The 27,308-nt window shown below is 51.0% G+C and overlaps 2 protein-coding genes across 7 annotated transcripts in view; one reads left to right on the top strand and one right to left on the bottom strand.

The window, feature by feature from the left end:
- The window catches only part of SLC30A3 (solute carrier family 30 member 3), a 40,908-nt gene extending 33,066 nt beyond the window's left edge, over positions 1-7,842 (top strand). For all 3 annotated transcript variants that reach the window (XM_061626520.1, XM_061626522.1, XM_061626521.1), the window contains exons 6-8: positions 4,975-5,080; positions 5,589-5,723; positions 6,653-7,842. In XM_061626520.1, coding sequence (XP_061482504.1) covers positions 4,975-5,080; positions 5,589-5,723; positions 6,653-6,798 — 387 coding nt within the window. In that variant the 3' untranslated portion in view covers positions 6,799-7,842. The remainder of the gene's footprint in view (positions 1-4,974; positions 5,081-5,588; positions 5,724-6,652) is intronic.
- A 345-nt stretch (positions 7,843-8,187) lies between these two features.
- GTF3C2 (general transcription factor IIIC subunit 2) overlaps positions 8,188-27,308 on the bottom strand; it is a 57,043-nt gene continuing 37,922 nt past the window's right edge. For 2 of the 4 annotated variants that reach the window (XM_061625984.1, XM_061625982.1), the window contains exons 6-19: positions 20,643-20,720; positions 20,206-20,307; positions 19,761-19,988; positions 19,127-19,238; positions 18,914-19,034; positions 16,773-16,804; positions 15,963-16,092; positions 15,728-15,872; positions 15,075-15,236; positions 13,586-13,673; positions 13,309-13,437; positions 9,737-9,886; positions 9,183-9,290; positions 8,188-9,027 (exon numbers count right to left, since the gene is read on the bottom strand). In XM_061625984.1, the coding sequence (XP_061481968.1) occupies positions 8,821-9,027; positions 9,183-9,290; positions 9,737-9,886; positions 13,309-13,437; positions 13,586-13,673; positions 15,075-15,236; positions 15,728-15,872; positions 15,963-16,092; positions 16,773-16,804; positions 18,914-19,034; positions 19,127-19,238; positions 19,761-19,988; positions 20,206-20,307; positions 20,643-20,720 (1,792 nt within the window). In that variant the 3' untranslated portion in view covers positions 8,188-8,820. The remainder of the gene's footprint in view (positions 9,028-9,182; positions 9,291-9,736; positions 9,887-13,308; positions 13,438-13,585; positions 13,674-15,074; positions 15,237-15,727; positions 15,873-15,962; positions 16,093-16,772; positions 16,805-18,913; positions 19,035-19,126; positions 19,239-19,760; positions 19,989-20,205; positions 20,308-20,642; positions 20,721-27,308) is intronic. The other 2 variants (XM_061625983.1, XM_061625985.1) reach the window with 1 other exon arrangement.

Genomic DNA, 27,308 nt, shown 5'->3' on the forward strand with positions numbered 1-27,308 from the left:
CTTCCTGGGATTAGAAGTCAGGAAGAAGGGGGTGTAGATCAGAACACCTGGCGGATGGTTTTCCTTATCTCCAAAGGCTTCAAAGGAATAGTCCCTGCAGAGGTGGGAGACGACTGTTTGCTTTCCCCCCTCTTTGGTGACTGTTAAACTCCATAAAAAAGGAAGGATAGACTTCCAAACAGAGTCCCTTGTTTTCCATCTACTGAACCTGCCTGAAATGCCCGGGCTGATCTATTGTAAGTATAGGATCTTAGCTTAGAAAGACTTTTGTTGTATTCCTTTGTCTGAATTGAACCTCTCCCCTTTTGTCATGCCAATGTGCCTCATGTAACCCATCTGTGGGTGAATATCCTTAAGGAAACAAACCACTGCTCTCTTTTGTAAATATCAACTCATCTACGTTTAAATAAATTCTCTTTTATAAGTGTTGTGTATTGGATTGGAACTGAGGATTCTAAATCTAGTCCTTTGCCTGCTGAATGCTACTGTTACTGTTAATTGTCGAGGGTTAATCCTTTGGAATTCACATTGGGCTCTGAGGTCCTTCCCTCAGAGAAAGGAACCTAGCCAGAAGGGTGGTGGCAGTTACTACGGAAGTAATTACTCCTGAAAGAGGGAGAGTTTGCCTGGGAAGCAGTGGCCCAAAGGAGTGGGACTGTTCTCAGAAGCAAAGACCCCCCCCCTTGGAGAACTAAGGACAAGGGATCCCAGGGGGACAAGTCTTTGACAACATGTAAATGGCCAATTGCCAAGAAAATCCAACACGGTGACATTTGACTTCAGAAGAGGAAACTTCACAAAAATGAGGGGATTGGTAAAAAGAAAACTGAAAAACAAAGTCCAGAGGGTCACATCACTCGAAAATGCTTGGAAGTTGTTTAAAAACACTATATTAGAAGCTCAACTGGAGTGCATACCGCAGATCAGAAAAGGTACCGCCAGGGCCAAGAAGATGCCAGCATGGTTAACGAGCAAAGTCAAGGAAGCTCTTAGAGGCAAAAAGTCTTCCTTCAGAAAATGGAAGTCTTGTCCGAATGAAGAAAATAAAAAGGAACACAAACTCTGGCAAAAGAAATGCAAGAAGACAATAAGGGATGCTAAAAAAGAATTTGAGGAGCACATTGCTAAGAACATAAAAACCAACAACAAAAAATTCTATAAATACATTCAAAGCAGGAGACCATCTAGGGAGGCGATTGGACCCTTGGATGATAAGGGAGTCAAAGGTGTACTAAAGAACGATAAGGAGATTGCAGAGAAGCTAAATGAATTCTTTGCATCTGTCTTCACAGTGGAAGATATAGGGCAGATCCCTGAACCTGAACTAACATTTGCAGGAAGGGATTCTGAGGAACTGAGACAAATAGTGGTAACGAGAGAGGAAGTTCTAAGCTTAATGGACAATATAAAAACTGACAAATCACCGGGCCCGGATGGCATCCACCCGAGAGTTCTCAAAGAACTCAAATGTGAAATTGCTGATCTGCTAACTAAAATATGTAACTTGTCCCTCGGGTCCTCCTCCGTGCCTGAGGACTGGAAAGTGGCAAATGTAACACCAATCTTCAAAAAGGGATCCAGGGGGGATCCTGGAAATTACAGGCCAGTTAGCTTAACTTCTGTCCCTGGAAAACTGGTAGAAAGTATTATTAAAGCTAGATTAACTAAGCACATAGAAGAACTAGTCTTGCTGAAGCAGAGCCAGCATGGCTTCTGCAAGGGAAAGTCCTGTCTCAGTAACCTATTAGAATTCTTTGAGAGTGTCAACAAGCATATAGATAGAGGTGATCCAGTGGACATAGTGTACTTAGACTTTCAAAAAAGCTTTTGACAAGGTACCTCACCAAAGATTTCTGAGGAAGCTTAACAGTCATGGAATAAGAGGAGAGGTCCTCTTGTGGATAAGGAATTGGTTAAGAAGCAGAAAGCAGAGAGTAGGAATAAATGGACGGTTCTCCCAATGGAGGGCTGTAGAAAGTGGAGTCCCTTAAGGATCGCTATTTGTTGAGCCTCTGCTCTCCCTGAAGGAGCAGGGAGGGGAGAGGCATGAGTTTCAGGCGCCTCAGCTGTCAGAAGGCGCGGAAGACCCAGGAGTTGTTGAGTCTGCTCGGGGCCTTGGGGGGGGCAGTGAACTTGAACTCCAGCCAATTCCCATGGGTGGCACGAGCTCCGTAGAGGAGAGTGTGCCACCCCCAGTCGCTCCTGAGGGCCCGTCAGCAGACTCCCCAGAGGTTGTACCAACTCCTCCCTTGCCAAGCAGTTCCCAGGATGCTTCCAGCGTGACGCCACCTCCTGACCTTGAGCCTGCAGCCCAAGAGCAGGTGTCTTCTGACGAGCTGTTGGAAACACGCCCCCCCTCGCCTTGTGCCCGCTGCCATAAGAAACGGACAGGGCAGAGACAGGACTTACGAAGGAGTCAGGGATTACGATCGAAAACGTTCCCTACATAAGCTGGCCTCTCAAAGAGGGGAGTTGCTGAATCAACTTCCTTCACGCGCCGCAAAGCATGTCTAGAGTGTAGTTAGGGGTTTCTAGTGAGTAAGGCAGGTTTCTATATGAAGCGCAATGTCCTAGATGTATCCATTACTCTAATAAAGCAAGATTTAATTGCACCCGCGTCTCCGTCTCATGGTTCCAGCTCTGGACGGGACAGTATTGGGACCTGTACTTTTCCACTTGTTCGTTAATGACCTAGAATTAGGAGTGAGCGGTGAAGTGGCCAAGTTTGCTGATGATACTAAATTGTTCAGGGTTGTTAAAACAAAAAGGGATTGCGAAGAGCTCCAAAAAGACCTCTCCAAACTGAGTGAATGGGCGGAAAAATGGCAAATGCAATTCAATATAAACAAGTGTAAAATTATGCATATTGGAGCAAAAAATCTTAATTTCACATATACGCTCATGGGGTCTGAACTGGCGGTGACCGACCAGGAGAGAGACCTCGGGGTTGTAGTGGACAGCACGATGAAAATGTCGACCCAGTGTGCAGCAGCTGTGAAAAAGGCAAATTCCATGCTAGGGATAATTAGGAAAGGTATTGAAAATAAAACAGCCGATATCATAATGCCGTTGTATAAATCTATGGTGCGGCCGCATTTGGAATACTGTGTACAGTTCTGGTCGCCTCATCTCAAAAAGGATATTATAGAGTTGGCAAAGGTTCAGAGGAGGGCAACCAGAATGATCGAGGGGATGGAGCGACTCCCTTACGAGGAAAGGTTGCAGCATTTGGGGCTTTTTAGTTTAGAGAAAAGGCGGGTCAGAGGAGACATGATAGAAGTGTATAAAATTATGCATGGCATTGAGAAAGTGGATAGAGAAAAGTTCTTCTCCCTCTCTCATAATACTAGAACTCGTGGACATTCAAAGAAGCTGAATGTTGGAAGATTCAGGACAGACAAAAGGAAGTACTTCTTTACTCAGCGCATAGTTAAACTATGGAATTTGCTCCCACAAGATGCAGTAATGGCCACCAGCTTGGACGGCTTTAAAAGAAGATTAGACAAATTCATGGAGGACAGGGCTATCAATGGCTACTAGCCGTGATGGCTGTGCTCTGCCACCCTAGTCAGAGGCAGCATGCTTCTGAAAACCAGTTGCTGGAAGCCTCAGGAGGGGAGAGTGTTCTTGCACTCGGGTCCTGCTTGCGGGCTTCCCCCAGGCACCTGGTTGGCCACTGTGAGAACAGGATGCTGGACTAGATGGGCCACTGGCCTGATCCAGCAGGCTCTTCTTATGTTCTTACCTCTTTGCCCTGAGGGCCTTTGACACCTGAGATGTATATTTTTAGAACCTGCCCTATTTTCTCTGGTGTTGTTTGGGATGTTTTTAACTGTTTTAAATCGTGTGTTTTAAAATTGTTGTAACCCGCCATGGGATCTTTGGGTGAAGGGTGGGTAATAAATGATAAGAGCAATTAGGTTAATAATTTAACTCTTTAAGGGTCATGCTACCTGTACAGGCTGTTTTGTTCAGGTCACTTTACAGGGTGAAAAATCTCCCCTCAGTCAGGGAAAGTCAAATGAGAAAACTCTTGGGGGCTCTTCCAGATGATGAGCCTTTTGTTGTGCACTTGCCCTGCCTTGTCTAGTGACTAAGGAGGCTGTGTATGTCATGACACAAATTAAAAAGACAATTTAAAAAAATCCTGGAGGGAAGTGAAGCCCAGCTTGGGTGTGTGTGCACCCATTCTCCCCACCAGGGCTGCTCTGCCACCACCTATCCCATAGAACAGTGGTTCCCAACCTGGGGGCCGGGACCCCCAGGGGGGCCACGAAGTAATCCAGAGGAGGCCGTGAACAGTAAATAAATGAATTATTATTATTTTTTAAAGAAGTCTTCGCTCCCTCAACACTGTCTGCTTCCCACTGGCGCTGCAGACGACACCTCCCCCTTGCTCCAAAGAAGAGGCGAGGCCTTTTGCTGAAGCGCCAGAGCGTCTTTCAGGAGCACTAAGGGCAGGCATCTGCCTATAAAATACATGGCAGATGCCAAAGGAGGCTGAGGGTGGAGCTACCAGGAAGAAGAGGGGATTACTATCACTGATTCCCGTCTCCTTGCACTGCCGCTACTGGCAACAACCTTACTTAGAATGAGAGGAGAGGGCTTTTTGTGAAGCAAAAAGAAGCAAGCCTGCACAGAAAGGCTGCTTTTCCCCTTCCTTCCTGGCAGCCAGCCTGCCTCCCTGGGGGGAGGGGGTCATGAATTTTTTTCAGCTTATAAAGGGGGTCCCGTGCTCATAAAGGTTGGGAACCACTGCTGTAGAACAAGTGGGAAGCTGCTGTTCCAGCAGGCTCTAAGACTGGGAAATGTGCAGAAGTCTTGCCTTCTGGCTCTAACAGATCCTGCCCTTTGCACTCGCAAGGGGAAGCCTGTGCAATGTGCATGTCTCTCTCTCTCTCTCTCTCTGTGTATATATATCTGGGGCTCCCTCCCTGCTGCCCTGACTGTCACTGCCTCTCCTCCTCTTTCCAGCCCCAGTATAAGATTGCAGATCCCATCAGCACTTTCCTCTTCTCAGTCTTTGTGGTGGGTTCCACCGTGACCATCCTCCGTGATGTCTTCCGTGTGCTCATGGAAGGTGAGTTGCAAACTCTTGGGTGAAACTAGGCCGTATCGACTAAGTGATGGAAGCCTGAAAAGAAGTTGTTGAAATGTCACCTGTGCCTGTAATACCTAATGGGCAAAAGATCTTTGAGTCTTTTATTATTATTATTATTATTATTATTATTATTATTATTATTATTATTATTATTATTATTATTATTATTATTATTATTATTATTATTATTATTTGTATACTGCCCCATAGCCGAAGCTCTCTTTGGAGTCAATTTGTTCATCCTGCAGCAAATATCAACAGAAGGGCCTTGAGCCTGTCCAGGAAGGACTGCTTCTTCCATACCCTCCCTGGCTGGCAGTGGCCTTTTCCAGTACCAGGATGCCTGTGGCTTGCTGCAGAGGGTAGACGGGCCCTCCCTTGTGCTGCTCTAACGCCTGCCACCCTGGCAGGGGACACAGCCAAGAAAGGGAGTTTGGGATTTGGAGGGGCCACAGTTGAGCATGTGCCGCTCTTTCCTCTCTTCCAGGGGCCCCGCGGGGTGTGGAATTCCGAGCGGTGAAGGAGATGCTGCTCTGCATCAAGGGTGTGAAGGGGGCTCACAGTCTGCACCTTTGGGCCTTGACCCTCAGTCATCATGTCGTGGCTGTGCACGTGGCTGTAGGTGAGCATCTCCCCTTCCCTGTCTCCAAGTGCCTGGGATCCCCTGCAGGACATCCAGCTCTTTCTAGGGCTCAGGCCTGGGAAAGGGGAAGCCCGCAACCATCGGGGCAGCTCTGCTGCCTCAGACTGAAGGTGGGTGAAATCACACTTGGGGATACTGCCATATACACACACCACAAAGTCTATCCAAGTTACAAAACATTCAGCACAGCTGGGAGCAGACAGGGCTAGAGCCTTAGAGGGATTTTTACCTATTTAAAAGCATTTTATAAACTGCTTCATGTTTAAAAATGTCTAAGAGATTTCCAGCTGAAAAGCAAACGATCTTATTAAAACAAAACAACAATGGACCAGTTAAATAGCAGTATGAATGTATTAAAAAGAGAAATTCAAATGAATAAATAATAGGGTCCTGCCTTAGGGATCAGTGAAAGCCTGGGGAAAAAGGTGGCATCCAAAGCAGCTGCTGGTTGCTAGTTCACCTATGGCAGAAGGAATCTGCATGGCACTGGGCAGGAGCAACAGCAGAAAATGCCCATTTCCAGCTCACCACCAGATGACGCTCTGCAGGGTACAGTGCCATGCTTAGAATTTGGTCAGATGGTCAAAGTGATCTTACAGGTTGATACAGGGGCAGGTGGTGTTTCAGGGAATCTGGTTCTAAGTTGCTTTGAATACTAAAAACAACCACTTTCTACTTCTACCACCTCATTTACCTTCATCCATCTCACCCAGCGCTACCACGTGACAGCAGCTTGCCAAAGAGCCCCTCCTCCTGCAGCCCTAGTTGTGGGCAGAACCAGGGACTCTGCATGCAAGCGGGCATTGAGCTACGGGCCTGGCCAGTAGCAACTTTTCTCTTGCCACCGTGGAGTGATAGGCTGGTGCCTCTACATCAGCTGACCCTTTCTTTTTGCCCTCTGCCCCCAGAATCTGCTACCGACATGGAGGTGGTGCTGCAGGAAGCCACGGCCCTGCTCCGGAGCAAGTTTGGCTTCATCTCCTGCACCGTCCAGGTGGAACGCTACCTGGACGACATGGCTGCCTGCCACCAGTGCCAGGACCCGCAGGACTGAGCTGAGGGCTGCCCTTGGCACCAGCCGGCCTGCCCTGCTCCTTCACAGCCAATCCTAGGAGGTGCTTGGGAATCCCAGGGCCCACAGGGGTGGAGGCTCGCCTCTTCTTCTTCCGCCCAAGTCCACCGCAAGGGCCTTCCCCTGAGGCAGGCTGAGTCAGAGCACCAGGACAGGAGGCTGAGCACCTGTCCCAGCCCCTCTGCATCTTCCTTTTACGTTCCAGGCCAAGGGGGGGGGGGCTGCTTCCTTGCCCACAGCTGATTCCCACCCCTATTTGCCTAAATGTTTTTGATGTGCAAAGGCCAACTGAGGCTGGGATGGGGAGTTAAGTGAGAAATTCCTCAGCCCCTCCAGCAGTTGCTGCTTCTGGTCACAAGGTCAGGAGCAGCTCTGTGTTCAGCTGGTGACCGTCTAGGTCCAGCCAGGCCTTTCATGTGTCTAGTTTTGCACAAAGATGCCATAGCAGCAGCAGCAGAGAAAATGCCCTACTACAGAGGCCGGCCTGCCTGCAGGGCAGATATTGAGGGACAAATCCCTCTCCTCCCCGCCCCGTGGAGGCTGCCGCTTACCCATGCAGAACACAAGGTGGCATCACAAAGGACCGCTTGGTGGGGAAGCCACAAGGCTGAAGACAGTTCCTCGTTCAGCACAACCATGGGGGACCCACCAAGGATGAAACCACTTTGGGCCCCATGGCAGCCTCCACAAAGGTCCAAAACCACCCTCCTGCCCCCGTCCTCTGGGGTTGGCCGTACAACCGCTGCCTGGCAGAGGCAAGATGGGCACGAGGAGGACCTGGTCTCCCAGCAGCCACTGCCCGTGCCGAGGGCAAGGACCGGCCCACCCTTGGGCAGTGGCAACGAGCACTGCAGCTATTGGGAAATCCCTCCATGCCAAGCATTCCCGCCTTTCCTGCACTTAGGTGTCGTGGTGTCTGCTTTCACCTTGTGGAGTCCACGTCTCTCTGTGTATCTACATGTGTGCGCGCACGCAGGCCTGCTGTTTAACCAAGTGCTGAAAAGTGGCAGTGATTCCAATAAAGTAACCTGGCTTAATGCGTTGAAGTCAATCATTGGGGCACAAAAGGCTGTGTGAGGAGCACAGAGCAAGCACAGGACCCAGAACAACTGCACCTCTAGCCCAGGGCACCCCCTACAATTCCAGGCTGGGCAGGGGGAAGCGGCCTTCTCCCACTTGGCATCGGCCAGGAGCCCTGCCTCTTAGGAAGCGCCTGGCAGGATGCACACACGAGGAGGGGGGGAGGGAGGGGACTCCAAGACAGATGGCAAGCAGGCAGCCAGGCCCCCCCCGGGCAGAACACAGAGGCCAGATTAAGAGGGATCCCTCTGGCCATCCCATCACCTCCTGGCCCTACAGAAACAGCAGACATTTTAAACAAAACAAACCACTTTAATAACAGTTGAAAGAGCTCAATGTGAGCAAGGCTGTGCCCCCCAAAGAGACTGGTAGGGTGGGATGGATGTCCAAAGGCTCCTGATGGCATCTTGCAGGGGGCTGCGGCCCATTCCCGATCACCCAGTCATCAAGAGGCCCTTGCAGGGGAAGGAGCATGGGGGGAGTGCCTCAGAGTGCTCTTCCACTGGGCCAGCCAAAGGGAGGGAGGCAGGCATCCCCCCCCCGCCCATCTCCCTTGGAGCCTTGCATCGTGCTCAGGGCTGGCTAGGAGAGTCGAGAGAGATTTCCCCTTGCCACGCCAGCTACTAAAAGCACACCACCCTGTGGAGATGTCCAATGGGGGGGGGGCTTCTCATTCACACTCCCACAGAAGAGGGAAGCACCATCCTCAGGCCCTAGACAGTTCAGGGCACCCCACGCACCACAGGGGCTCTGAGCTCAGTTGCTGGCTGACCACCTTCTTGTGGCTCTCTCCATTCTGTCCAGCCGTGCCCCGTAGCTCAAACCCGGGATCCAGCATCAGACGTTGTCTGGAACGAGATCCCCCCCCTTCCTCAGCGACTTGTGCCGATGCCAAAGAGTTCCTTCCCTGCAGTGCTGGGCTGCTCAGCTGACAGCAGTGGGCGTCCCTGGTGCAAGGCCATCAAGCTGTCCCTCTGAGTCAAACATGGCACTGAACTGGGCCTGGCACTCGAGAAGCAGCTTGCGGCTGGGGGGGGAAGCCAACGCCCGAAGACAGTGAAGCCGCACGAGGCCGGACTGGCCTCCCGACACCAGCCAGCTGTGGCAGTTCAGGTTGGGGCTGAAGCGAACCTGCCCGCGGAAGAGGGGAGAGCAGAGACGTCAGTGAGGGCAAAGGGAGGAAGAGGAGGAGTGCACACTCCCCACCCTCATCTGCCCCCGCAGCCCTGGCTCATCTTGGGGGCTCCTGACAGGGGATTCCAGCGCCTGTCCTTCCTCCTGCTCACCTTGTGCACAGCCTCCAGCTGCAGGCGGCCCAGGCCGTCCCCCTCCTTCTCCTCTGGTGCTGGGATGCGCTTTGGGGGCTTCTGCTTGAAGACGTTCTTGAAGCTCCTCTGGGACAGCGGGCAGGAGGGATGGGGAGAGAGGGAGGTAAGAGAGGGCTGGGCCAGCCCACGGCTCTCAGGGCAGCCGCCAGGGTTCTTATTTCTAGGGGGGCCCTTGTCCCAGGGGGGGCTCCTGCTGGCAGCTGGTGATTGATGGGCTTGGGAAGAGCCTTATCAGCCAGAAACACGCCACAGAATGGGGGAGGGAGGGGTGGCACAGTGGATATCAGTGACAGGGATCTAGGCTGCTTGGAGGTGGAACGCTGCTGTCACTTTGCCCTGTTGACCACCAGCAGAGCTCAGTACCAGACCTACACGGGCTCTTGCCAACACAAGCAACGCCCCTCCTACTGTCCCCCCCGCTCATGCTCATGCCCAGGCAGACAGAAGACTGACAGAGGGGGCTCAAACTGCCTCCTCCCCGGCTCCCCTTCCTGCTTTCTCCAGGCCCTCACCAGGTCGGTGTCTTGGAAGAGGATGTAGTTCTGGGCCACCGACTCCCTGTACGTCCTGCCCTCCGCTGCCTGGGACTTCTCACTTCCTGCTGCCTGGGCTGCCTCCTTGCTGAGTGGGCCACAGGCCAGCAGGTCTGCCTTGTAGATGGGCTGCAGTGGAGACAAGATGCAAAGGACCGTTACAGCCAAGGAGACGACGACCCTCCATGCTCCAGCCCAAATGCTGATGCTGCCAGTCTCCTGCCCACAGCCACAGGAGTGCCACCAGCACAGCAAGTGTGAGAATGACAAGGCAGAGGGCTCCTCACCCCTCAAAGAACAGCTCAGGTGAGCCAAGCAGCAGCAGCACATCTCCCAACCCCATTCTCCCGGAGGAGCTGGCCAGAAACTCCAAGGCATCAAGGCAGTAGGGATTCCTCCTGTCTCCCTGCCTCCAAAGTTTCCTTGACCCATCAAGCAGCCTCCCCTCCCCAGAGTCCTGGTGCTTTTCCAGGCCCCGAGATCTGCAGGAGAAACTTCACACGGTGGCAGTTTGGAGAGGAGGGTTGAGATTTGTTTTGTTTTCAACTTCTGGCCGAAAACCATCTCAGGGAAGCTATTCCAGAACCGGACATCATTAAGAGTTAAACTTTCTTGGATCTCAGTAATTCTCTCAGCAGAACTGGGCTGAATGCTGCTGCCCTTCTGTCCCCTCTCAAGGATGTACTGGAGCTGGTGTTGCTCTATGTGCGAAAGAGGGCAGTGAATACAGCAAGCGAGAAACCCCCAAAGAGGCAGACTCCTCTACAGAATCACTGCGGGTAGTGACACCAGCCCCCAAGAGTAACTTAGTACTGGGGACGTTCTATCATTCCGCAATCAAAATGCTCAGGGAGATCTTGAAATGAAAAAGTGAAATTGAGGAAGCATCCAAATTAGGAAACGTAGTAATGTGGTAGTGACTTCAACCTATCCTGACAGACAAGCTACATGTGTGTTCCAGTCACACAGAGAGATAACATTTCTAGCTACCTAAATGACTGTGCCCTAGAACAGTTAGTTATGGAACCGACTAGAGAGGTGGCACCCAGGACCTGGTGCAAGATGTGTTGTCAAACAATTAGGGAGCAGTGACCATAGTGCTATTAAATTCAATATACATGTAAATAGCCAAATGCCAAGAAAATCCAACACGGTCACTTTTGACTTAAGAAGAGGAAACTTCCCCCAAATGCGGGGATTGAAGAAAGTTGAAAGGCAAAGTCCAGCGAGTCAAATAACTCCAAAATGCTTGGGAGTAGTTTAAAAACACGACATTAGAGGCTTAACTGGAGTGTATACTGCATATCAGGAAAGGTACCACCAAGGCCAAGAGGATGACAGCATGTAGTGAGCAGTCAAAGAAGCTATTGGAGGCAAGAAGACTTCCTTCAAAAAAGTCTTGTCCGAATGAGGAATATAAACTCTGGCAAAACAAATGCAAGAAGAAGTAAGGGATGCCCAAAAAGAATTTGAGCACATTGCTAAGAACATAAAAACCAACAAAAAAAATGGAATACATTCACAGGTGGAGACCGTCTAAGGAGGCAGTTGGACCCTTCAATGATAAGGGAGTCAAAGGTGTGCTACAGCAGAATAAAGAGACCACCTGTTGGGTATCCTTTAACTTGGATTCCTGCATTGAGCAGGTGACTGGACTTGATGGCCTTGCAGGCCCCTTCCAACTCTACGATTCTATGAGACTGCAGACAAGCTAAATGAATTCTTTGCATCTGTCTTCACAGTGGAGGATATAGGGCAGATCCCTCAGGGAAGAGACGCACTCAAGAAACACACGCACAGAGGCCTTGTTGACTTGAGGCTACGAGGAGCTAATTTTCTGCTGGGGCTTCTTTTGCAGGGAGTGGGGAGGCTGTCATCTATTTTTTTGTTTACTTACATGACTATCCTATCTTTCTAAAACCAGCGTACTGATGGTGCAAGTAAAAGTCAAAATTAGTGCAGAGAACAGTGGTCAAAAAGGAATTCATAAAGCAAAAGCCTATTGGAAAAGACTACAGAAATCCTAGTCAATTAATTGTGTGAATGACTTTTAAGAACACCAGAAGGAAGTATTGTTAAAGATAAACTAACCAACCGTATAGAAGAACAAGCCTTGCTGAAGCAGAACCAGCATGGGTTCTGCAAGGATAGGTCCTGTCTCACTAACCTGTTAGAGTTCTTTGAGAATGTCAACAAGCATATTGATAGAGGTAATCCAGTTGACACAATGTCTTCCAAAAAGCTGTTGACAAAGTACCTCATCAGAGACTTCCAAAAAGCTCTTGACAAAGTACCTCACCAAGGACTCCTGAGTAGGCTTAGCAGTCATGGAGTAAGAGGAGAGGCCCTCTTGTGGAACAAGAATTGGTTCAGTAGCAGAAAGCAGAGAGTAGGAATAAACTGACAGTTCTCCCAAAGGAGGGGTGTAGAAAGTGGAGTTCCCCCAAGGATCGGTATTGAGATCTCCTGTGTTTTTTGACTTGTTCATAAATGATCTAGTTAGGGATGAGCAGGGAGGTGGCCACGTTTGCTGATGATACTAAGTTGTTCAGGGTTGTTAAAAGAAAAAGAGATTGCAAAGAGCTCCAGGAGGACCTCTCCAAACTGAAGTGAATGGGTAACAAAATGGCAATTCAATGTAAAAAAATGTAATGCATATTGGAGCAAAAAATCTTAAATTTCACATATACACCCATGGGGTCTGAACTGGTGGTGACTGACCAGGAAAGAGACCTTAGGGTCGTAGTGGATAGCTTGATGAAGATGATGACCCCATGTGGGGCAGCTGTAAACAAGGCAAATTCCATGCCAGGGATTATTAGGAAAGGTACTGAAAATAAAACTGGTGGTATTGTAATACTGTTATATAAATCTATGGTGTGGCCGCATTTGGAATACTGTGTACAGTTCTAGCCACCTCATCTCAAGATTTTGAAAAGGTTCAGAAAAGGGCAACCTGTGAGGAAAGGTTGCAGGTTGGGATTCTTTAATTTAGAGGAAAGGTGAGTAAGAGGAGACATGATAAAAGTGTATAAAATTATGCATGGCATGGAGAAAGTGGACAGGGAAAAGTTCTCCCTCTCTCATAACACTAGAACTTGAGGACATCCAATGAAGCTGAATGTTGGAAGATTCAGGAGAGACAAAGAAAGTCCTTCTTCACACAGCACTTTAACTATGATGGCCACCAACTTGGATGGCTTGAAAAGAGGATTAGACAAATTCATGTAGGAAAAGGCTCTCAGTGGCTACTAGCCACGATGGCTATGCTTCGCCTCCATAGTCGGAGGCAGTATGCTTCTGAATAGCAGTTGCTGGAAACCAGAAGAGGGGAGATGCTCTTTGCACTCAGGTCCTGCTTGCAGGCTTCCCATGGGCAACCGGTTGGCCACTGTGAGAACAGGATGCTGCACTAGACGGGCCACTGCCCTGACCCAACAAGCTTTTCTTATGTTCTCATTGGGCCAGCAGATGGGTCAGTTCTTGCTTTCTACTCTGATGTTTGTGGGGCTGTTGCAGTCCTCCTAATATTCAGTGGCAGCAACACCTACGAATCGACGCTCTGATGGACGCTTGATGTTGTGAGGGTTAAGCGACAGGTCAGGCATCATTGCAGCCACCAGCTCCCCTGTGCCGTCTCCAGCAGCCACTGTGTTCAGCCAGTCTGATCCAGAGATGCTCTGCAAGAGGGAGGGAGGGAGAGATGGGACCTACCTCCAGGCATGGGGTCTGTCCCCATCCTGCCCAATGGCAATGAGACACACACCCCCATTACAGACTGCTTCGTTTTCCCTCTCCAACAGTCAAGCAGGAGGACAGAAAACTTACCCAAACTGTGCCCTTGCGAGGGGCCACAAAATAAGCCCGGCAGCCCAGATAGCCAGCATCCAGGTAATGGATCCCACAGAGGCCATACCTGCAACACCAGACAAGAGGAGGGTGACGCGCCTGGCCCAAGAGCAAGGCAGTACAGAGAGTGTGCTGGGGAGGGGCGGGAGGAGCAGGCCCGTTCCCACCCTTCACTGGCCAGGTGCCAGGCTGTGTCAGAATGGCCACCCTCAATATGGAGCAGCACCCACTGAGCACCAAAGGCTGGCGCTGCAGCAGACAGACACAGGGAAGCACGCTTTGGGCAAGGCAGAGGGCAAGATTTCCCGGTGGGAAATGTATTACAGGCAACCCCAATCAACCAGGGATGCCCAATTTTGCTTGCGTCACGCTAGGGCAACTCACTCACTCAACAGTTTTAAGCTACCCAAGGAAAAAAGGTCACAAGCACAATGGGCGGCAGTGAGACCAGAAAGGGGGCTGGGGCATGGGAGGAGACCCCACCTGGGTCCTCCCCCAGCCCCCAAAGGAAGAGATGCCAGTTAGCAGCTCAGGCTCACCACAGTGCTGCTCTTGTGACTAGGGCTACCTGCTGATGTTGGCATATAAGTCTCTCAACTGTGGCACCTGCAGGGGGACCTGAAGGCCTGTCAGGAACTGGTCTCCAGTTGGGACCCCAAGAACCCTGGCCACATGCAAATGGAAGGAGGCACTGCAAGCAACATGTGGCAGCACGGCTGGCGAGAGGAGGGTCCTCGTGAGGCTTCTGACGGGCTGCAGTCACCCTCAACCTCATACTGAGAGTGTTGTCATTTACCAACTCCAAGGAGGAGAAGAAGAAGGCGACTGCTCTCAGATTTTGCCAAGGAGGCAAAACGCAGCTCTTTCCCCCTCTCTCTACATAACACAGAAATGGCTGCGGAAAGTACTGAAAAAAGGAGCATGTGTGAGACACTTCCACATCCTGGCACACAGCCACTGTGGCAGCCCACAAAGACCTCTGTCACCCCAAAGGCCCACAAAGCTTCCAGGAAGGCAGGCCAGCCTCAGGCTCAGGGCCCGTGGCTTCGGAGGCAACCAACCCGGCATCAACTCTGCAGTAGGAGCATAACATTCATGAGAGATGTTGCTTTTCATCTCTAGTCAAGGGTCTGTTCTAGAAGTTGCAGCTTGAGATTTATCTTGCAAACGGATCAAAAGGAAATTTATGAGGAAAGGCACCTGCATGTCACCCCATGCCATGGCTCTTTATAACGAACCTGCCTTTGAGGCAATGCTGCCGGCTGGGAGTGGAGCACGGAGATGAGCCGGTCCTTGCCTGAGTGGTGCCTTTGCTGACTCTTCTCAGCCTCCCTCCTTTCCCTTCCCCCACCACTCAAGGAGCAAAGGCTGACCTTGGCGGGGAGCCCCGAGGAGGAGGGGGCCGTTCAGCTGCTGCTGCCGCCACACGGAGGCTCAGAGCCACTCTCCCACCCTCCCCGACACTCACGAGGCATAGCAGTTGTCCTGGGCCACTGTGATTCCGCTGTAGGGCAGCAGCCAGGCAATCTCTGTGCTCAGGAAGCGCTTGATGCTGTTGAGCGGTTCGTGCAGGCGGCGCAAGTCCCAAAACTTGATCTTGCGGTCATTCCCTGCAGACACCATGAAATTGCTGGGAGCAAAGGAGAGCGGCCGTCAGCTCAGCAAGGGAAGCCCTGCTTGGCATGCAGGAGGAGGAGGAGGCACCCCCTCAGCCTGGACCAGACGAACCCATGAGTCGCAGGCCGAGGAGCTCCCCAGATTCCCTTCAGTCTCCTCCAGTGGTGCTCAGAGTAGGAGACGCAGCCCAGAGGGCAAAGCAGGCGTGCAGGAGGCCTCAGGCCCACTCCCTGGCAAGTGAAGACTTTCCTCTGCAGAGGCACAGTCAGCCAAAGCCGCCAGTGCCTCCGGGCTACGTGGCCCAGAGGTACAACCCTGGCATAAGGCAGGCTCTGAGGTCCCCAATCAGCCCACTAGTCCCTTTGGAGGAGACACCTTCTTCTCAGACTGTGAGGGAAGGGTGCGGGGAGAAGGCACGTGTGGCAAGGAGGCCACTCTGCACGGCCCATCCCACCATCGCTAGGAGCCCACTTGTGGGGGGCTCTTCAGCCCCCTCCCACCCACCTGTTTGCTTTGCACCACTGGATGCTGCGCACGGCGTGGTCGTGGGCCGGGAAGCAGCGGAACGGGTAGAGCTTAAGGGAGCTGTCCGGCTGACGCACGCGCTGCAGCAATGACTTGGTGGCCAGGTTCCAGAGAGCCACCGTGCCTGGGGAGCGGGAACATGAAGAGGCGTCAGGCGGGGCCTTCTTCCCTCTGGCCCCACCCTGCAGCCTCCTTGGATCTCTTCCCCTCTCACCATCATAGAAACCGGCTGCCAGGTGCTGGTGAGGCTTTGTCGGCATCCAGGCCAAGCTGAAACACTGCCCACAGTCGGTGGCAATCCCCGCTTGGATGGCACCCACCTGCAGGGTGGCCACACACTGGACCTGGAGGAATGAAGAGGCGGCCATCAGAAGGAAACGGCTGGAGAGGAAGCCCCCCTGCTCAGCAGCAAGGCGCCAGCTGTGCATGCGGACGAGACAGGTTTCTCCCCAAAGGCACTTCCTGCTTCAGGCAGGAGCGGATGGAGAGCCAGGGGAGGGCCACAGAAACAACTCAGGGGCAGGCAGGCGGAAGGCCTGGAATTCCTAGGCAGAGCCTGGAGTCCTGGAGAGCCATTGCTGCCAGTCAGTGCAGACAACGCTGAGCTTGAGGGATCACTGGCATGCTCAGGACAAGGCAGCTCCCGAGATTCCTCCCTCTGCCCAAGGCCTGGGACGCCACTGCTGCTCAGGAGAGACGAGGCAGGGCTGGCTGGCTCAGCGGTGTCTCAGGATGAGGCAGCCCCGCTATGCCCCACTGGCCTCCCTTCGACAGAGGGGCAGGCGACGGGCCCCTTGCCCTGCCTTTCCAGGGCAGCTGGTGGGCCAACGGAAGCAGCCCTCTCTCATCCCACTGTGAATGGGCTCAAGGAAATTTAACTGGCTGGGGCGGGTGGGGGGCTGCAGACCAGGAAGGCTTCTGGCACTCCCGCCTCAGGAAACGGGCATCTTGGAAGATCTAGGGCTCAGCTTGTGCCTCTCCTTGGGAAGAGGTCAGAGCCCCCTGTGGAGATGGCGGGACGTACCTTGCAGATGGCATGCCGGGGGGAGGACCCACCTAGGAGAGGAGAGATGCAGTCAGGTCGTGAGCAGCCTCTCTGGGATCTGACGGAACCGTTCATCCCTCCCCGCACCAGAGGGTTCAAGAGGCCTGTTCTAGCCTGAGCCTTCCCTCTCCACCAATTTCAAGAGCTGGAGGAACAGATCGCCGCCATCTCACCCAGCCAGACACCTTGCCGTCCACCTGCCCTGAACAGCTTTGGGAAAACTAACCTAAGTATACGTGTCCAGGCAGAAAACAACTCCCCAAGAGAGTCACAAGCAAAAGTGCCGCCCCGACCCCCGTGGGGCTCCAGGAACTCCAGCGCCATGCCGGCCCCCTAACTGCCACTGAAATGCCTTGCCTGGTCTGCCCGAGGCAAGGACCTGCCCAACCTCGACTCTGGGCCCTTGAGCCAAGGCGGCCACACTGCAACCTCTGCAGCACAGCCGATATTTGAACCGTCTCAGACCAGGAGCACAAGTGGGTTGGCGAGAGGCCAGGCTGAGGACCCCTCCCACAAGGAGGAGCAGGGCAGCCACCGGGGGGGGGAGTGGGGCACAGAGAACTCGCTCTCCCCCATACCAGGGCAAAGGTACAGACACTTTCCGCACAAACAGGAGAAGGGGAAAGCCAAAACCAGGCAGACAAAAGGATATTGTAGGAGAGGGAAAGCAAAATGCAGAAAATGGCAACCCACAGTCTTCAAAGGCTGGAAGCTTCTCCCCTCTAAAGAAAGGATAGGGAATTCAGAAAGAAAAAGGCTACAGAGGAGGGTTTTGTTTTTTTTAAGTAGGCAGTATGAGGCAAAAATGGAGGGACACAATCTTAGGACTGTGGATCATCTAATAAAATGTTGGGGTAGTGGATTCATGGCAGACAAAAGAAAACACTTCACACAACACATAATTGACAGGGCTTTCTGCCATAAGATACAGCCATTTACAATAAATATACACACACATATTACCCACATGCATACGCGCACGCTGCCCTTCATCAAGAAGAGACCCCCGCGTGGTTTACAAGAAAACATCAGTAAAAACACCACCAGCATCAACACCACCAAAATGCCAATTAAAACAGCAGACTGAGTCCTCCAAATCTTGCCAGGCAGAGGCACAGCCAGAGGGGCGTGCAGCAAGCCAGCGAGCACATGTGGCATTGGGGATGGGAAGAGACACAGAGAGCGCCCAGGCTGGGGACGGACTCTCCCGATCAGCACTGCCAGAGGGAACAAGGACAAGTGCCTACCAATGCTGCACCATGCAGCCATCATCCATCATCCCTGCAGACAGATATCATTACAAGCATCATTAGCTGATACGGCTGGCTGGGCACACAGGCTGCACACCCTGCAGCAGGCACCCCCTTCCCGTCCCTACCGGCAGGATTCCCTCAGTGCTGGCAAGACCTGGTCTATGGCTCCCTCTACCCAGATGAATACCTCAGAGCACAGGGGAGGAGGCAGCTTCTGTGAAACAAAGAGGCCTACTCTGCACCCAGGGCAGAATCAGCACTGGGAGCCCAATACTCTGGCCCAGGGTCCTGGGGTGCAGCTGGGCAGGGAGAGGGGTGCAGTACTCTTTCCCAGATAGTGCTGGAGACGGATCCTGCAACCCATCATTGGCAGAGTGTGGCTTCCCTTCCTGAAGCACTTCAGAGTTGGGCTCCACCCCAGGAGTTCTCCAGGCAGAGGGGTCCTGGCGGCAGAGAAACCGAGGCGCTCTCTCTTGAAGAGCTGGACAGATCCATTCTCTGATCTGTGGCAAGGGCGTCGCTCAGCGGCAGAGCACCTGCTCTGCGTGCAGAAGGTCCCGGGTTCAGGGAGGTGAGCTGGGAGGCAGACAGCCCCTGCCTGAAGCACTGCTGCCAGTCAGTGTAGACAATACTGGGCAAGATGTACTAGCAGTATCAGTCCAAGGCCGCTCCCTCCGTTCCTGTGCCGGTTGATGCCACTCCTCTTGCCCGCATCAGCTGGCCAACGGGCCGCTTCCTGAACTGCTTTGGAAGGGAGGTCCTTCTCCACACAGCAAAGGCAAAGTGCCCCAAAGGCCCTCCACGGCAGGGGCTGGAGCGGCCAGGCCTGCCCAACCCTTTCCCTGGTGACTGCACAGTTCTTCTTACCTGTTCCCTGGGCTCTCCTGTGGGCAAGCAGGTCCTCTGCATGAGGAAGCGTGTACAACAAAACCTTCCCATCAGAAAAGGCCACAGCCAGCAGCCCCAGCCGGCTCATCTGGGGGGACTGCTTGGGCAGAAAGAAGAGTGGAGGGTTGAAGGGGGCCTGGCGGTCAGCACTAGGCATCACGGCAAGAAAGGAGACTGCTCTTGGGCCCTTACCTTGTGGCGGGTGTCAGGGGGCTCCCAGGCTCCGCTAGGGCAGAACTTCATGTCCCAGATGCAGCCGTGGTCAGTGGCAATGCCATATGCCAGTCCTGGCTTGGTAGCCAACCTAGGAAGGGGATGCGACAGAATGCCAGGGAAGCCTCATTGTCCCCCACCCCACCTCCAAGGGCACGGCGCAGGTTCAGACCTCAATGCAGATGACAGGGTAGGGACCCAGGTTCTTCTCTGGAAGAAGAGACAGCCAGGACTGGGAGAGAAGGACAGGCCCCCTCTTGCCAGCTCCTCCTCCTCCCAAAGGTCCATCTCCTAGCCTTCCTTCCCTGCCCCTTGTCCTCTCTTGCAAGGCAAACAGAGGCCACCAGCTCACCCATGCCGGCCTCTCCCCACCCCATGGAAGAGCAACACATCATCTGCACAGCATCCTTGCCCAGGGGTCCCTGGGGGTCAGGACATGCCTCAATGGAGCTCCCGATCTCAGGCTCTGACCTTGGGTCCAGCTCGGGCTGCTGGAGACACCACGGTGACAAAGCTGGCAGCACTCCAATGGCATGGCACGGCACTTCCCTGGGGGCGAAGCAAGTGGGGGAGGGAGGTGCACTGCAGGCAGGCTGCTGCCCCCCCAACTCACCCTGTGTCCTGCTGAATGGGACCACACTCCCAGAGCTGAAGCAGAGCTGGCCCCGTGTGGGTCCCTACCAAACTGTGCCGATCATCCATGCCAGGGTTACAGTAGACAGCCAAGTACTGGGATGCCACAGCACCCTCAGGGGTTGGGCACCACTCCATGGCCCAGACGGGTCCCCCCACAAAGAAAGTCACGTCCAGGCGCTCTTCATGGGGCTGCAAGGCATTAAACCTGCCATGTGGGAAAAGGGGGGCACAAGAGATGCTTTATAAGCAGAGAGTCCCACACTCAGCCCCTCAAAGGGTTCTCAGAGAGCAAGGCTGGTGCTTTTGCTTTGAAGTGCATGGCCTGTATGCGCCCACTGCAATTTTTAAGTGCTGCAAGATGCTTTGAGAACTCTCTCTTGAAATGCAGGATATACTATAAATCTAAAGAAATGAACAAGCACCTGTTAATCCGGTAGAGGATGTTGCTGTCTTCTTGCAGACTTTCCCGCTGAATGCAGAAGAGGGGGGACTTGGTCTCTCTGGGGAGGTATTCATCTGCGTCGCTTTGGAAGAGGAAGGAGAACGGAGGGGAAACTCACTCCAAGGATCTCCTTGTCAAGAGAACCCTCCCAACCCCACCCTTCCAAGCTTTCAAAATAGGCTGGGATGCACAAGTTGATAACTAACGTAAAGTTGCCTTTTTCCTGATGAAGATTCAGGCTCTTTTGCGGCAGCTGGAAAAAGGCACAGAGCACCTCCTGCCACAGAGTGCATTTTCCTTCCACCATCACCACATGCACTACCCCAGGGCCTGGTGTTCCTTGGAGACACTCACACAGCTGCCACATGCTCCTCACTTCACCCACCTGGCACCCCTCTTTGCCATGAAGCTACTCACCTCTCTGAGAGAAAAGCCCACTTCCGGGTAGAAGGCACCCACTCGGGAAACTCCCAATGAGAGTGGAGCTGCTCACGCCTAAGGGAGGGAGAAGCAAGCCCAGCCACACCGTCAGGGAGATGCAGCCCATGCGGCAGGGAGTGATGCCCCCTCAGAGGGCAACAGCCCTAATGTATCATTCAAACCTCAGCAGGCAAAAACAAAAGCAGCCCCTGCACCACAGCATGATTATGATCACTTTTATCACCATTGTCTATTGCATTCATTAGTTACTTTTTTCACAAAAAGTGACCCAAAGTGACTTACAGAATGATATAAACATTGAAAAATGGACTGCCTTCAAGTCGATTCTGACTTATGGCGACCCGATGAACAGGGTTTTCATGGTAAGCGGCATTCAGAGGGGGTTTATGTGATGTTCCTGTATTAGTGTAAATAGGGTAAGTGCTGTTTGTATAGGAGATACATGGTAAGTAGAATGAAAGAGGAAGGGGGAGTGAATGGGCAGTAGAATGTTGGATGATTGGCTGAATGTTTAAAATGGCTGACAGTATAAAAGGAAGAATGACAGTGGAATCTGGGTGGTGGTGAATGTTAGTGGGTTGTTTTGGTGGGTTTTGAGAGGAGATTGTGTGGAGAGTTGGTGGATGTGAGGAGAGGGTGGAGTTCGGATTAATACTAAGACCAGTACCTCAGGAATAGATGTAACCATATGCTTAAGTGCCTTTTAAAGAAATCTTGTTATCTCTGTTTTTTAATAAATACTTATTTGGTTTACCAAAGGTCTGATCCTTGGCTGGGGTTTCACAGACCAGAAAGGAGGGTAAGGTAAATACCAAGGCTGAAGGATAAGAAATGGTGACAGCGGGGAAGGGAAGAATAACACCACAAGCAGTCTGAGTAAATCAAAGGGATTGGGACAGTTTAAGCACGCAGTCACAGAGGTAACCTAATTGAGGGAGACTCAGGCCGAGTCTCTGGGACTACTGGTTATAGGACGTGACTGGTGGTGCTGCCTAGCAGGGGGATCTGTTGAGATCTGTGCTAGAGCGGGGAGAGAAACCATAAAAAAGGACAGTCCGGACTGGTGGTGCCTAGAGACAGGCAGTAACCACGAGCAGGTAGGAACCTGACAGGGAGAGCCAGGGAAGGGCGTCACATGTGGTGGCAGTAGCGGTGGGATACGAACCAAAGACAGTCCCAAAGACACGTGGTGACAAAGGAGACTACGTCACAGGTGTTGGCTGTAGCGGTGGTACGAATACTAGAGAATCCCTAACAGTGGTGTGGCAAACAGAAATAACAAAACAAGATTACTTGTGAGAGTGACTGGCAAAGAGTGTGTGGCAAAGAGTGAGTGAACTCAAACACCATGGCTGAATATATAAAAATGAAAAGAGAGGAGCTGGTGGAGAAGTGCATAACATTCAATTTACCTCACGAGGGTAAAGGGGTAGATGAATTGAGGGTAGCACTTATAGGATTTGCAACTGCCCAGCAAAAACAACCTGTCAGGGAAGAGACCCCAGAAGGATACTTCAGCAATCCCGCTTATATAGAGTACTTGAGAGACAAGTTAAGACGGGAGGCTGAGGAAAAAGACAAGCAGAGGGAGTTGGAAACTGAGAGATTGAGGATGGAAGGTGCAGAGAAGGAAAAACAGAGGGAGTTGGAAACTGAGAGATTGAGGATGGAAACTGAGAGAATGAGAGTGGATGCCGAGATACAAGGGGAAAGATTAAAATTGGATAGAGAGAAATTTCACTCTGAGGAGACAAGGAAAGACAGAGATGGAGCAAAAATAAAAATTACTCCAAAGGACTTTGCTGTGTATGAGCCTGGTCAAGATCCTCAAATTTATCTCACAACCTTTGAAAAGGCAGCTCAGTTGTGGGGGCTACCTGAAGATAAATACATGCAGTATTTATCAAACCTGATCAAAGGGGAATTGGCTGAGGTATACCAATATTTCCCCTCAGACAGGCCCGTCACCTATGCTGAGTTTAAAGAGGCAGTATACAAAAGGTTCAGACTGGGACCTGACTACTTTAGAAAATTATTCCGAAACTGTCAGATCCAAGCAGGGAGGTCTTTTGTTGAACTGGGAGCAAAGTTGATGGATATATTTGGGAAGTGGATGAGTAGTGCCAAAGCTCAGTCAGTGGAAGAGGTGAAAAGCCTCATGATACTGGATCAATTATACCATCAGTTACCACCAGAAATAAGGCTCCTGGTCAAAGACTGTTCCCCTACATCGGTGCAGGAGGCCGCAGAGATGGCGGATCACTTTGCCTCCAATAGAACTGGCTGGGTGGGGAAAACATCAAGAGAGTTTAAACCCAGACCATATAATGGTGGCAGAAAGGATGTGGTGCCACAGCGAGTGAGTCCTCCAGTAAAATCTGAAGGGCACAGGACACCCCAGAGTGGATCTGTGTACCCTAAAACAGAGGAGAAATTATGCTACAAATGTGGTAGACCGGGGCACCTACGTTTTCAATGTGAGGTTGCCAACCCCATTAGTAATCCTGCTCAGGCAAGGGCAGTAAAAATAGAACCAAAAGATTTAACCACAAAAAAGGTTCAGTTCTGCCAGATAAACTGGACAGAAGTAACAGACCGTGATTCAAGTCTGAGAGAGGAAGTGAGTGTACAAGGGGCAAATTATTGGGCATTGCTTGACACTGGTGCCGCTCAGACGTTACTGAGGCCAGATTTAATAAAATCTGAAGAAATATTACCCCAGGAAACGGTGAATATCCAAGGAGTGAGGGGTCAACCAGAAAGTTTGCCTGTGGCCCTGGTGAAAATGGCGTGGAGAGGCCGAAAGGGCAGATATAAAGTAGGCATTAATGCCCAACAACAAGAACCAGTGATACTGGGAAGAGATGTTAAGGGGGCACAAGGGAAAATATATGTGGTGACCAGACAGCAACTTGGCAGAGAAACAGAAGCCATGTTAAGGGGGGCTGAAACAAACAGGGTGGAATCTGTTTGCGAGCCTCAGGTCCCCATAGCAACCCTTGGCAGGCCTGCTGAAGGAGACAAACTGTATCAAATGGTCTCTGGGGAAGAGACAGAGCATTTCAGAGAAGAACTGAATAAGGATACCAGTTTGAATCAAATAAAGGAGCAAGCCCTGACCCAACAGATTCCTTTCACTGACAAACTGAGGAATCAAGTTGTGTGTGAGAATGGGATTTTATATAGACTGTGGATGCCTGCTGAGAGAAAGGAGGAATGTGAACCAGTGAAGCAATTCATAATACCTAGCAAATACAGAACCAGATTGCTAGAGGTAGCCCACGATGTCCCATGTGCAGGACATCTGGGAATAAAAAAGACCAAGAGGAGATTGGCTGCACACTATTATTGGCCAAACATCTCCAAAGATGTAAAACAACATTGTCTATCTTGTGGTATATGCCAAAAGGTGGGAAAAAGTGGAGTAAAGACTAAGGCACCCTTAAAGCCCCTTCCTATAATTGGACAACCCTTTTATAGAGTGGGAATAGATTTGGTGGGCCCTTTTTCAAACCCACAAGGCATGGCAAGAAATATCTAGTGGTGGTGGTGGATTTTGCCACCAGGTACCCAGACGCAGAAGCACTAAGATCTGTAGAAACCCCTGTAGTGGCAGAGGCTTTATTAAAAATCTTTATGAGGCTGGGTTTCCCTCATGAAGTGCTGACGGATCAAGGCAGTGTATTCATGGGAGAAGTGATGCAATGTATGTGGAAATGTTGTGGTCTAAAACATCTAAAGACCACTACTTACCATCCCGCCACTAATGGGCTGAGAGATTCAATGGCGTTCTGAAGGGCATGATAAGAAGCTATGTTCAAGATCACCCACAAGACTGGGATGAACGTTTGGGATGCTTCTTATTTGCATACAGAGAAGTCCCTCAGGAGTCAACAGGCTTCTCACCCTTTGAACTGATGTTCACTAGAAAAGTGAGGGGACCTTTGGAACTGTTAAAAAATTCATGGGAAGGAACCCTGGGAGAGTACAAAACATCTGTAGTAGATTTTGTATTGGAATTCCGCAATAAATTAACATCAATGATGGAGGTGGTGAAAAAGAATTTGAGTCAAGCACAGCAGAAGCAAAGTTACTGGTATGACAGAACAGCCAGGGAACGTGTGTATGATGTGGGAGATATGGTTATGGCGTTCATACCCAGGAAACATGACAAATTACAGGCTAACTGGGAAGCACCATATACCATCAGAGAAAGGCTTGACACAGTGACGTATGTAATCACCACAGACCAATTAAACAAAAGCAATGTTGGTTCATGTAAATATGTTAAAGCCTTACCATACCAGGGATGCACAGGTGTTGCAAGTTACCTTATTCCCTGAGGGAAGTGGGCCTGAACTTCAGGATTTGGTACAGGAAAGCAAAGACAAAGGAGGGGTAGATCAAGTGGAATGGTCAGAAGAGGTGAAGGAGGAAGTAAAAGAAGAGATTCTGAGAGTTTTGAAAAACTATGGGAATCTCTTTAGTAATAAACCTGGCCAAACCAGTATAGCCAAACATTCCATTAATACTGGAGATCATGCCCCAATCAGATCTATGCCATACCGTGTGAATGGGAAAGTTTTGAGTGAGATCAAAAAGGAGGTGGAAGATATGCTGGAATTAGGAGTGATCAGGGAATCCATCAGTCCCTGGGCCTCAAGTATTGTCCTGGTTCTGCTAAAAGATGGAATGACAAGGTTTTGCATTGATTATCGGCTAATCAATAAAATCACGGTCCCAGATGCGTATCCCATGCCCAGGGTAGACGCAATGTTAGAGTTATTGGGGGCAGCAACCATTATCTCTACACTAAATCTGTGTAAGGGATTTTGGCAAATGGAACTAGACGAGCAATCCAGAGCCAAAACTGCCTTCAGTACACCAGATGGGTTATATGAGTTTGTGACCTTACCCATGGGACTAAGGAACTCACCAAGTTCATTTCAGAGGCTAATCAATACTTGATTCAAGTCTGAGAGAGGAAGTGAGTGTACAAGGGGCAAATTATTGGGCATTGCTTGACACTGGTGCCGCTCAGACGTTACTGAGGCCAGAATTAATAAAATCTGAAGAAATGTTACCTCAGGGTGTGAATGGGAAAGTTGTGAGTGAAGTAATCTGCGTAGGACATGGGGTGGGGAGTGGGAAAGTCACCCCCTTATGGAGCAAGGTAGAGGCAGTGCAATCGTGGCCTATCCCCTTGCATGAATTGACAAAGAAAAAGTGTTCTGAGCGTGTGGTATGGACGGATGAATGTCAGAAGGCTTTTGATCTGCTGAAGCAAGCCTTGTGCCAAGGACCCATATTAATAGCACCAGACTATGAGCAACCATTCATCGTGGCTACAGATGCGTCAGACCTCGCGCTGGGAGTCGTCTTGCTGCAGGAGAGAGAAGGCACCAGACATCCAGTGGCGTATCTGAGTCGCAAGCTGACGCCGAGGGAGAAAAACTATTCGTCGGTCCAAAGGGAGTGCCTAGTGGTCGTGTGGGGACTGAACAAGTTGCGCCCATACGTGTGGGGACGAAGATTCACGGTAACAGCGGATCATCGGGCCTTGTTATGGTTGCAGACTATGAAAAACCATAACACTATGCTGCAGAGGTGGTCCTGGGCCCTACAAGACTATCAAGTGGACTTCCAGTTCATAAAAGGCAAAGACAATGTACGGGCCGATGGACTTTCCAGGCAAGTGGCTGGGACTGCAGTGACGTGACCAGATGGAGGAACAAAGAAAGACATTTTCCCCATACAGACTTGTTATATTGTTAACGTGACGTATAAATCCTGGAACAGGAATAATACTCTGCCGTTGTTTTAAGGGGGGGGGGAAATGTGATGTTCCTGTATTAGTGTAAATAGGGTAAGTGCTGTTTGTATAGGAGATACATGGTAAGTAGAATGAAAGAGGAAGGGGGAGTGAATGGGCAGTAGAATGTTGGATGATTGGCTGAATGTTTAAAATGGCTGACAGTATAAAAGGAAGAATGACAGTGGAATCTGGGTGGTGGTGAATGTTAGTGGGTTGTTTTGGTGGGTTTTGAGAGGAGATTGTGTGGAGAGTTGGTGGATGTGAGGAGAGGGTGGAGTTCGGATTAATACTAAGACCAGTACCTCAGGAATAGATGTAACCATATGCTTAAGTGCCTTTTAAAGAAATCTTGTTATCTTTGTTATTCAATAAATACTTTTGGTTTACCAAAGGCCTGATCCTTGGCTGGGGTTTCACAGACCAGAAGGGAGGGTAAGGTAAATACCAAGGCTGAAGGATAAGAAATGGTGGCAGCGGGGAAGGGAAGAATAACACCACAAGCAGTCTGAGTAAATCAAAGGGATTGGGACAGCTTAAGCACGCAGTCACAGAGGTAACCTAATTGAGGGAGACTCAGGCCGAGTCTCTGGGACTACTGGTTATAGGACGTGACTGGTGGTGCTGCCTAGCAGGGGGATCTGTTGAGATCTGTGCTAGAGCGGGGAGAGAAACCATAAAAAAGGACAGTCCGGACTGGTGGAGTCCCTGGTGGTGCCTAGAGACAGGCAGTAACCACGAGCAGGTAGGAACCTGACAGGGAGAGCCAGGGAAGGGTGTCACAGTTTACCATTCCCTCCCTCTGAGGCTGAGAGGCAGGGACCGGCCCA

The sequence above is a fragment of the Rhineura floridana genome, chromosome 4, assembly GCF_030035675.1.
Source record: "Rhineura floridana isolate rRhiFlo1 chromosome 4, rRhiFlo1.hap2, whole genome shotgun sequence".
Classification (NCBI taxonomy): domain Eukaryota; kingdom Metazoa; phylum Chordata; class Lepidosauria; order Squamata; family Rhineuridae; genus Rhineura; species Rhineura floridana.